General features: G+C 41.0%; 1 protein-coding gene across 11 annotated transcripts in view; it reads right to left on the reverse strand.

The window, feature by feature from the left end:
• The window catches only part of PLEKHA1 (pleckstrin homology domain containing A1), a 2,820,639-nt gene that overhangs the window by 222,541 nt on the left and 2,585,748 nt on the right, over positions 1–12,350 (reverse strand). For all 11 annotated transcript variants that reach the window (XM_044056044.1, XM_044056048.1, XM_044056047.1 and 8 more), the window contains one exon: positions 9,366–9,429. In XM_044056044.1, the coding sequence (XP_043911979.1) occupies positions 9,366–9,429 (64 nt within the window). The remainder of the gene's footprint in view (positions 1–9,365; positions 9,430–12,350) is intronic.

Here is a 12,350-nt window from a genome sequence, read left to right on the forward strand (position 1 = left end):
GAGGTCTGCCTGGTAGTGCAGGGGTGCTTTCTGCTGCCTTGAACCAGGTCTCTGTTACAGCACAAATGTCGATGTTCTCCATTTTAAGGAGTGCTTTGAGCGAGTGCATTTTGAGATTTAGACGTCTAGCATTGAGCAGCATGACCCTCAGATTGCATTTGTTTGTAGCTGTTAAAATGGTAATTTTGTCTTCGGAACATCGCCTAAAAAGGCACAATAGGGGTGGCAAGAACCTTGGCCAGTATCTGGAAGCCCAGGGGTGACAGATGCAGGCCATCTCTGGCAAAGCATCGAGGTCTATCAATCATGTCATCCCAGGCAGAGAGATACTGTATCCCCTTAGAATGACACCAGAAACTTAGCCAATTGTTGAAATCAATCATTTTCTGCTTGTAGTGTGGTATCATTCAGATACACATCCAAGTTTGCAACCCCTAGGGGTAACATCCACAAAATTTGCATTACACAGAGACACCTCACAGCAGCTGCAGACAGAGTCTAAACAGTTCCTCTTTCAGTCCAGACTCCATGTCATCCCAGACTTTCTCAGTGCTAATACCACCAGGACAGAAGAATCTGTACAGATTATTTGCACAGTTAAGGAAAATAAGCCTCAACAAGGCAGACAAATACACCTTTTGGACACACCTAGACAAAGGTCTAGACTCTTGTCAAGCTGCAGAGGAGAAACAGGCTAGACACATATGCCTACTGCTTCTGTAAACAATGAAGTGACATTAATGCTGGTGCCTCCGTCATTATAGATGGTTTTAATAAATGCATCACCCCTTATAAGATATACCCTTGTGTATATAGGGACTGTGTATTTAGCTACCTGTCAGTCCTGTAGTGCATTTTATATGTTGATAAAACCAGTGGATATTTAAATCAAATAATAATATGAGCACTGTAAGCAAGGAAGAGAATGCATTGCATTGATGCTCATTAATTTCTCACTTTCTTGCTGATGACACTGTAATTAGCCTATGGTCAGACACACCACTTGAAAAAGGGAAGTAGGATGTCAAATCAGGCTTAACGCTACTAGCTTCCCTGGTATCAATGATCCTTTATCTACTTTTTTTTAAATGGTGACAGCAAAAGTTTAGTACATTTTATAGATTTTGCAAGCAGTTTTATTAAATAAATCCAGTAGCTGCTCACTGGTTAGTTTGGATCACATGAATTTTTTAGAGTGCATTTGAATTGTTTTGTTCTGAAATTGTTGTTATATTAACAAAATCACTTACCATAACAAATTTGTGGAGGCCTGAGTGCCATCTTATGGAAACACCAAAAATTCAGGGAAGTCAGGTCTTCAGTGCTTCAACATTAAATCACTATAATCAGAACAATCAGATAGGTTCCTATAGAAAGTACTGGCCACCATGGGGGTTATTCATCAGAAAAAGGGTGCCTCTAGGCTGCAGGCTGACAACCAAGGAGTCCAACATTTCCTTGGTGGGGGGAGATTTAGAAAGAGGAAGCGAGAATGAACCACTGAACACCTCATGAATAGTAAGGAGTCCCCCAAACAAGATGCTATGCAAGAGCGAAGGAGATAATGTGAAGAACTAGAAGCTCATTGTTCTTGCCAATTTCAAAGGCAAATGTCTCATGAATGTGAAGTGGAGAGAAACACATGTTCCATTATCAGCCAAGCAAGGGATTAAGCACAAGGTCATGTGAATATATAATATGCGTATATGTCAGGAGATGGGAAGATTATGCCCAGAAGGTGACTAACAATGGCATGTGCCAAGCCTAACAATGGTCTTCATAAGATATCCCCACAGGTGAAGTGTCACACTGACTCACCATCACACAAAGAATCAAACAAGTCATGCCTAGGCCACGGACCTTGGTGTCAGCTCAGTTAACAAGCTTCTCGTCCTCCTCTACTACAACCAACCAATATGGCAGGCTTGGGGAGAAGATCCAAAAGAAGACTCAGTCCTTACAGCCTGGTGATTCAATGGAGGCATTCACTGAGATCAAGCTGGATGGATCAAAGCTCAAGCCAATCAACTACTGGTTATGCTGTGTAAGCACTCTGGACTGCACCTCCAGGGTTGAAGCCAGGAATGTGCATCTCCCAGACCTCTGTGTCTACAATAATGACAGAACAGAAAAGGCTAAAATCTCCAATAAATGGGTACAGTTTACTTCCTGTGGGGAAAAGGAGACTGTTCAAAAAAGTGGAGTTTGGTTTCAGTCACTTGTTTGATGCCCCTAGTGAAGAAACTATTGCCCCTCCCCATGGCTGATGACAGAAACACAATCCTGTCAATTCAGATAGAACATTCCTTCCACCACACTTTACAGAATTCACAGCTGATGATAGTAAGGATCTAGATCTGAAAGTTCAGTGGGGCAAAAAAAGAAATTTTAAGTATGGAGGGACAAGCACACTTATGTAGTTGGTGTGCAATACCCTGGTGTGTGTGCCATCCCTCAAGCACAGTCACTTCCGAGAAAGAAGTGCCAAATTCAAACTGGTGGAAAAGATTACTCTAACCACAGGCCTACCATGGATAGTTCTAAATACTAAATCTTTAGCAGTGCAACAACAGATAACTGTAACACTACAAGCAAATTATCCACTGAGCTTTCCAACCTTTAACCCCTCTTCCACTTTCTTCATCATCCATTCATTCTCTCATTAGCCTGGACTACCTGGCCCCATAGTATCCATAAGGCAGATCCCTCAACCTCCAGCAAAAGTTTGCCTTTGGGGGTGTCAATTCATCATCAGAACCACCGTCATGGCTACCTAGGTGACAGCAGTGCAGTGAGGAGGCTGCCACCCAAGCAGCCATGGTGGCAGTACTGATAATGGCTCCAACTCCCAAGTTAGCAGTCAGAAGCAGCCACCATACCATTTTCCAAACATACTCTCACACATGCTTAGTCTGACTAGAATATACACTGTTTAGCTAGTGAGGCTCAAGACAAACCTACAGCTGCTTACAATTTCAGCTTGTGACACCTCTCCTCTGACGGGTGTATGGACAGATAATGACTTTGTGCTTTCTTTCCCATGGGATGAGCAAGATGCTGCCAGTAACTCACTCCTACTCTTCCTAACTGGGTCCTTTACTAGTTGGATATTTAGTCAATCCCAGGTTATTTAGGCCTCAGAAAGAGCTTCTTCTCTTCACACCACAAATACAAATAAAATGGGCATAATCTGAGGACAGTAAAATTGCTCAGCTGTCCCAAAACAGAATCTTTTGAATATGGTAAGATACACTTTCTATAGTGAAGGTTTTCTGTCTTTCTTCAAAATGTGATCCTTAATGAAACAGCAGTATTTTCCACATAAGTAAATACAAAACTGAAGTACTAGCTGCACTAGCAGTGTGAACCATGACTATGCTAGGGATTTCAGGGATATGAAAACAAGATAACGAAGTATCTTATCTTTGACTAATATTCTCTGGTTCAAAGGAAAAAGCACACAATACATTTCAAATGCAAAGAAAGAAGGTGTCAATTTCCTGTCTTGAGGGAAAGTGACTCAAACAAAGCATTATGGTTTGTGTAATGTTTCTTTGCAAAAAGAACTATCAAAGGTGGTCTTCCCCATCCAAATGGTTTGTGTTAAACGGGTACGTAAAGATAACTTTTCAACCATGACTCAAGCCAAAATAAACTAAACAGATTAATAAAAATGGCTGAAAGTGAATTAAGGCAAAGCTATCTTACCATATCGTAGGCAATTAAAACTTACTTATACGTTACTCAAGAAAGGAATAGAACCTTTCTCTACATAAAATCTGACTGCTAGGAGTGACGATGTGATAAGCACAGAAAGCAGGGAGTGGCTGAGGAAAGGTGAGTAGTATGCACATTTTCTATGTGATAAAGAGGAAAAAAAAAAGTCTTAGTGAACTTGAGGTAGATATAGAAGGTAGTGGGGTAAGAGATGAAATTTTGCTGGAGGGAAATTTTTTTTTGGGGGGGGGTTAAGTAGAAATAGTAAAAGTCGCAGCCAGATCAAAGGGGTAGAAGATATGAGACTTACACTGAGAATTTGTTTTACTGAGGTATATACAGGTAAAATTAGGTGTGTAAGGGCCAAGATAGTTTATTCAATAGAAAGATCAGCTTGTTACTGCTATATATGATTGGGTCTTTTGGTTTTATGATTAAATGAGTAAAAGCTTGGGTCTAAAAGAGAAGAAAAGATCCCTCTGCCTAGGCCACTAGACATGAATGTGTCTTTCGGCTTTTCCCAGTTAGGGGTCACCACAGTGGAACACCGGTCCGCTAATGATTGGCAGTAGATTTTTACAGGCCGAGTTGCCGGCCCTGACGCACAACCTTCAACGAAGGTACGCCCATTCACGCATGCCTCCACACAGAAGACGCTCTGAGAATCGAACAGGACAACGTCTTACTGTGAGGTGACAACGCTACCGCAGCACCACCACCACAGTACAGGGTGAAGGTAAAATCATTTTGTGTACTGTCAACCTAGACATTTAAATTCCTCAACAGACAGACAACTAAGCCTGTGCCTTTACAAGTCTTCAGGACTTTAAACTTCACAGTTTCAGAGTTTTGTTAACTTCTGGACTGACTTGGCTGTCAGCATTGACAGGGGTAAATTCTCCTAATTACTACTTAGGATATGATTTATCATGTGATGAGGTCTTGGAAAAATTATTATAAATGAATTTCTGGAAATATACAAGTCTAAGGTAGTGGTATCGTGTGGGTATCTTCTTACTCCAAGGTACAGTGATCCTGGAGTCAGTACTTATACTTAACATGGGTGTGTAAAGTGCAGAACCTTTCCTTGCTTACACACATACTGGTGCAGTGAATTTTGGAAGTTACTGTTTAGATAATGGAATCATATTTGTTTTTGTAGCTATAGGGATCACAATATCACATCCAACTTTTCAAAGGGTGACAATACCAGTCTGCCTAACCAAGAAATCATTCTGAGCTGCCAGCTTTTGTATTGCATCATCCAAATATGACAGAGCAGTGTCTAACACAGATGTTGTATCAGTAAGAAAACTGACTAAAAAGTAATCCTGTGATCCAGTGAGCCCATCTGCATATGCTCACTGTTTTTCTGTACAGGGGGGTAAAGCACATGCCCCCTTTTGCTTACAGGTGTAACCACAGGACTGCTTTATTATCCATTTCCTATTAACAACAGATGAATATCATTCCCCTAATATGACTACAGTTGAAGTCAGCTCAGTAACATGCCTCCTTAATGGTCCTATGTTTCCTGAATATAAACACTAAATTTTTTTATACTAATTATTTATAAAACTATACTTTGCTCTATTTACTCTAATATCAGAAATGTATAGCTGAGGGGGGAGGGCGCAACCACCCCTGGTGCAAGATATGAAGGAATGCAATCGGGAGGTAATGTACTACCAGAATTGAAAAATAAATGCTGATAATGCATTAGCAATCATGGCGAGAGTGCTTCAAAGCTGAATGTCTGGTATTTACGCTGCACAAGGTACTTTTTACATATGTAGCAAGTGACCCGATGCAGTATAAAGATTTTTTTTTTTTTGCTCCTCAAGCACTCAAGGATATATCTTTACTTATTTTTTGCTCCTCGAGTTGTTGAGGAGCACAGGAAGGGACCTGACTTGCTACATGCTCTTGAAATGCTGAGCACTAGTCAGATCGAGGAAGGAACAGACCCCCCCCCCTTTTTTTGCTTATCAACTCTCTTAAGAGTTGAGGGGCAACTGAAAGGGAAACTGTACCAGGTGTAAATGAGATAGCTATGACTGTGTGTGATACAGTTCTCTACTTATTAATGCTTGTCTTATTAATCCTTGTTTTACTATTACCAAGTCTTTTTACTGCTATTACCAATTCTTAATTTAGACTACTGCTTTCATATACTGTGTCTTTTTGACTTTTTAATTATGTAATATCATTGTCTTTGAACCTGGGTAATAGCAGATCATAGTATTGGACCATTCACTCACCAGATTAACAAAATCAAACAAACAAATAAAAAATAAAATAAACAGAAGACATGAATCCTAGAGGCATGAAGTACTGGCCTGCCAGTGCTGCAGGAATGCTTACTGATATTGTTCACAAAATATAGACATTTCTTTATTTATTGCTGTGGAAGGGAGACAGTAGTGTCAGCATGGTCAACAAAAGATCTAAAGAAGTTAATTCTTTTAGATGGGGTGGTTACAGACTTTTTCATGTTTTATTCTGGCCTCCAGAAACAACAATTCTTGTGCTGCCAGATAAACTGGTCAACAGTATAGCGGATTAGGCTAGGATGAGGCTGCTATCTAACCAGAGCAAATAAATATGTTAAACATTTAAGCATGCAAATTCAACTGTTGATTGTAGACTTTTTGTAAATGCCCTTAGTGATGTTGATAGCTTAGTTTTATTTAGTCATTTGTTAAACTGAGCTGGTCCACAAACTATTTAAATCTGTGAACTGCACCACAAGGTTAAATACAACATATTGACAATTCAGTGTAGCCAATCAATCAGCATATTTTGGGAGGGTGGAGAAAACAGGAGAACCTAGAAAAAAGAAACATGCAGACACAGGGAGTAAAAACAAATTTCACACAGATAGAGGAAGTCAAATCTCCAATCAAGGGAACTGAAACACAGATATATTTCCACTTAGCCACTATGCTATCCATTTTACTGTACTGTCCACTTTTGCTGGCTGAAAAATTCACTGTACTTCTCAATGTCTACAGAGGATGAGTTTAACACCATTATTTTTATGTTTTTAACTTCCACAGTGGAGAGTTTTTTGTCCTCCTGCTCATGGCTAAACAGTCTTTCTTTAATTTTTGCCCAAATAGCATATCATCATCAAAGGAGATGCTGCTGAGGGCCACTTTCAAGTGGTCCAGAAACTCTGTCAGCTGCAAACAGTGCCGTCTCCTCAATCAGGCATGTCCCTGCTTTAGCTGCAACATTAATGTCGTTAAGCAGTAAATGCATGAACAGACAGGATACAGTACTTATTGTAGCCACACGGGTCTCCAGTTGAAAATGGAGTTCCCCAGCCGGCAGCTGTTTCAGATTCTCAGATCCTTTATGACCAACATCCTTCTGAAAATAAACCATATACACAATGTAGTTTAAAGCCCTGACCTCAAATGTACTGGATGCATACACTCACTTTCCTAGCCTAGCCATCATCCTAGAATCCTAATTAGGTGAGGTGGATGGATGACTTACGCATCCTTTGGAATGTCCTTCTTAGTAGCCACAGCTACCATGATAGAGTCAACGAGGTCCTTTGCTCCAATAAGGATTGTCATTGGATGAACAGAGAACTCTGCTAGCTTTCTTGGGATGAGCTCCACTATGTCTGGCTCTTTCCTTACTTTGTTGCAGACCACATCCACAAATGTTTCTGGGAAAGGCACCACCAATGCTGCTGGGGAGAGGAGTTTTAGGCGTCCTGTAAAATCTGCACCTCAAGGGATGTGGGGATCAATGGGCCATGACCTCTTCTGCCTCATTTCCAAAAATCTAAAGGAAGGATCATCTGGAAGTAATTTTGGAGAACCTCTCTCCTTGTCCAGATCTGCACCTGGAGTGGGAGACTATGAGGGGGAGAGGAGTTTTAGGCGTCCTGTAAAATCTGCACCTCAAGGGATGTGGGGATCAATGGGCCATGACCTCTTCTGCCTCATTTCCAAAAATCTAAAGGAAGGATCATCTGGAAGTAATTTTGGAGAACCTCTCTCCTTGTCCAGATCTGCACCTGGAGTGGGAGACTATGAGGGGGATGCTAGGTACTTCATCTTGCACTTCCTCTTCTTTTGGGGTGGGGCTGTAATGGGAGTCCTCCCCTGAAATCCTATGGGGAAACATGACTTCCAGATTTCACCAGTCCCTGCCTTGAATTCCTCTGGTCCCGATGGAGTCTGGATGATGGTCTTATGTCTCCAACTTTAATGGTACCCTGGGGTAGAACTGGTGTTGCTGACATGACAGGCTCAGAGGAACCAAGAGTAGTTCTCCTCTGCATCGTGAATCCACTGAAGTGTTTGGAACCAAAACCATCTGAGGGAAAAAAATGGTACTGCTGCCGCCCTAGCAAGTTCTGTGCCAAATGCAGGCACCAAGGTCTCTATGACAGATACCAAATAGGGAATTTTCGGTCCCAACGCTTCAAACGCCGAGTGCTCTTGTACCATAAATGGCACTGATGTCACTGATACAGCTCTCTTGGAGCCAAACATTCAATGACATCCACCTGTAATGGTCAGCACTGAAGGGCACGACATTGATATTACCAGTGGTGAAGCCGCATATGGTCTAGCTGCATCAAATGGCTGAACATGACAGACTGTGCTGATTCTGTTACTACCATAGCCAAAACTGGGCCTGGAGGAGGAATGGAAACAGGGATGGCAGGTGAAACTTCTAGACATGCAATAGGAACCATCACTGCACTTATAAACTTAGTTGCTAGAATAAAAAGGAATTGTGTTAGAATGCATTTTCTGAAGGATATGAAGTCTGTAACTCAAATATATGTCATTATTTATTGATTTAAGTCATCATTGATTTGCCAGAAAATCACAAACTTTATGAGAAGCACATAAAAAATATGAGGCAAAAATCTGAACTTTCTGCAAAAGTCTGACAGCTGAAAGGTATGGTACAAGGTTTGATTCTTACCTTCAAAGGGAAACTGGCAAGGCTTAAAATGGTCCAAAAGGGCAGCTACTCTAGTACTTGCCTAAGAACACCAAAGGTTTAACAAGCATAACAACTTTCTTAAATCACTAGATACTATAATACTCATTTACCAACTAGAAATTATCCCACTAATTGGCAAACCTACTTGGAAAGAGAAAACAGTCAAGTCTCTGCCTCCTATTGGTCATAAGAACTGAAGATCCTATGGCATAGCATTATTTTTATATTGCCAATGAATGCCAGAAAAGTAATTGTGCTTAACAGGCATTGCTCTCAGGGTTGTGATGGGAAAATAAAGAAACTAAACAAACAAGTAATGTAATACACTAAGTAAAACTGAAGTAAAAGATACTTTTACAAATGTCCTCCTTTAAGAAAGGTCTGTTCAGCATACAATGAAGGAGTTTTGTTAAGTAAAGGGGGGGGGGGTACTGTCATAACCTTGCAATGTCCCACTTTTAAGAAAAAATATTTTGGCAGCCCAAACTGATAAAATCAACATACTGCACAGGTTATGTACAACTACATGTAAATGCCATTCCTCCCAAGATGACAGAGTGAATTTTAAACACAAGAGGACAATCAATGTCTCAAACAAAACATGAGCAGTGAAGAATTATCAATTTCATAGTTTACAGTATAAATATACATATCATTCTAAGATGTACCTGAACATAAAATGTCCGTGATGGTGTCACAATTTCAAACAGGTTGTCTCTCAACATAATGTCTCTGTAAACACAGAAAAAGAGGTTCAAAATAAATATAGCTTATGCATACATATATATCATCTTAGGCAGCACATAGAAGACTGCAAGTTAGTATTATGTGGGTTTTCAAAGAAATACCTCATAAGACACTGCATATTGAGGAATACTGTCAAACAAAATGCTTTATATAGCCAAAATGTGTGCAAGCATTATTACCACAGACTGTGTGTCACAGCACTGTTAAGTGTAAAACTGGATGTTGTAAGCTAAAGTGAAATTACTAAAATAACATTTCATGGGGAAAACCAAGTTAGTACTACTAATAATACTTGCTACTTCTTGCACATAACTTAAGATTCTCTTCATGAAACAGTACACAACAGAAATTAGAACAAAAACCAAATGCAAAAAGTTGACCATATGATTCTAAACAGTTTCTCCACATCTCCATTATTTTGACAATTAAACATTCTCTCAAAAAATCACAACCATGAATAAAAAAATAAGATATGTACTTGACACATCTGTTGGTCTGCCTGAAGGCCACCTGCAATGCGTAACTCAGTATTACGTCAAATAATATACTAAGCTAAGTGCAGTTCTGAAATGTCTGTAGCAGTCATACTGAAATCCACACTGTAGTTTCAAACTCAGCTTCTACTCTTCCCAGTACAACCCACCTCTATCTGGTCAGTAAGGTCAATAGGTAAGGTAATTGTAAGATCAAAAATAAAAAAAAATCCCACACTTGCGGAACTTACAAGTACCTATCCATGGAACTGGATGGAGTAGATAACAAGATGCAGTGGGACAGTTAGATGATAAGAGCATGCACTACAGAAGATGCGGTCACAGATCAACTTATATAGTGAGTGCACATCTGTTTCTGAATTCTGATACTACTACTTTAGTGGACAAATGTCAAGAATCCCAATCCTGGGCAATGAAATGTATTCTACTTTTCCTTAGCCAGAGTACGGTTAAAAGGTAAAGCTCAGACGGCTGAGTATTGAGGTTGCAGAGGAGGACCAACTCTTGGAACCATGGTCCATGAAATGATGCTTACGATGTTTGTGGCAATATGAACAGAAGACCAAGGGCACATGACAAAAATGTTTGTAATGGAGACTTTCTTAAACTAAAATGTAAGAGCAGCACTTGTCAAAGCCCTGTTGGCAATGCCTTTGACAGCTGCAGTTTTTAGGGGCAGTTAGCTGCCTGCTGAAGAGACAATGCAGTTAGCAATCCACAAATACTTTGTTTAGCCACTGAAAGACCATCCTCACCCACAGCAAAAGGACATGTCAATGGCCCGTCTTCCTGAACTCATTCATTCATGCTCTTCAGAGTCTGAACCACTGCTGTATATTTAGGTATGAAAAGTTCATTCTCTCCAGTGTTCTGACCCTTGGTGAAGAACAGAAGACCCACTTTCAAAAAAAAAAATTCTTTTAGTCTTTGGTTAATCAGCATAAATGTGGCTGTGCTGTGCTACATAAGACACTCAAACCAACACCACATAACAAAATTAACACGCAAAATACTAAATCTTTTCTCACCCTAGCCCTAACCAGCAAACACTCATGCATGCACACAGATTGCCACACTCCCTTCCCTTAATACCTAAACTTAAAGACAAACTTTCTGGTTTTAATATATCAGAAACGTACATTCACCTCTCACTCACAGGTTCATAGGCAAGTACTAGACCAGCTGCCATTGTGGACCATTTTAAGCCTAGCCAACTTCCCTCATGGATGAGGATCAAACTCTTTACCTTGTGTCTGTGAGGTAAACACTGCAACCATAGGTCAACCCCAAACAGACAAAACACGTAGGATCATAGAAAGTTACTAGGCTACTGGCCCTGGGGCCCTTATAAGCCTAACAAAGAGTTTATCTCATGTTTAGACACAGGTGGAATCCCAGGGATGTATTTTCTGTTTCCCATCCAGTTATCCAGGCTGCGAAAGGGGTAAAGAGGTACACTGCTTGGAGTCTGTGGGACACAAATCTGTCCCGCCAACAAGTCCTACTGATGTCATAGACCAGGTTGAGGTTGTGGATGCAGACTACATGAGTGGAGCTTGACTTGCAGATATGCAACAGTCCCATCAAGGTGGGGTCCGAGATCACCTTGTATGCCAGACAGAGGTCACCTCTGAGGAGTCTATATGAAACTGAGTAGAGGGATAGGGCTTTTAGCCTATCTGTGTATGGTAGATTTTTGAGGCCCTGGACTCTGCTGGTGAAGAACCTCTGTGGTCTCTCCAGCTGCTGCATATGCTTTGTGAGGTACATGCCGAATGGGGCATAGTATACTGGGCCTTATAAGGGAAGAATACAGGGATGTTATGACCTCTTTGTCCTTGGATGGGATACCCTTACTTATGCGGTGGGCCATGTAGAAAGCTGTCCGTACAACGGAAACAACATGTTGGTCAAAAGTCTGGCTGCCCAAATCCCTCATGGCTGACTGCATGCTTAGGACTTTGTTACTAATGTGATAATTTGTGGGGATGTCACTCTCCCCAAAGGGGATGATGATGCACTTTTTGGTATTCAGCTTGAGGCCATGTTTCTGGCACCAGTCATTTGTCTGGGTGAGACCCTCTTGGAGGATGTCCACATCAATAGGGGAATTGATGATGGCACCCAGCTTGCAGTCATCTGCAAACCTGGTCAGCCATAGCCCTCTGGTTTGGCCTGCACCTCAGAAAAGTATATACCAAATAACAGAGGCCTTAAGACCGAACCTTGGGGTACGCAGCTTGCTACGGGTCTACTGGTTGAGGTGGCTTCCCCTATTTTGACTAGGTGGATTCTATCAGTGAGCTACCCATCTGGTAACATATGGATTGATGCCTAGTTGAGAGAGTTTATCTATTATGCCTGAGTGGGGAATACTGTTGAAGGCTTTGGCCAGGTCAAGGTAGGCGGTGT

This window comes from Protopterus annectens, chromosome 14.part0 (assembly GCF_019279795.1).
Source record: "Protopterus annectens isolate FY-2018-M chromosome 14.part0, PAN1.0, whole genome shotgun sequence".
Taxonomy (NCBI): Eukaryota; Metazoa; Chordata; order Ceratodontiformes; family Protopteridae; genus Protopterus; species Protopterus annectens.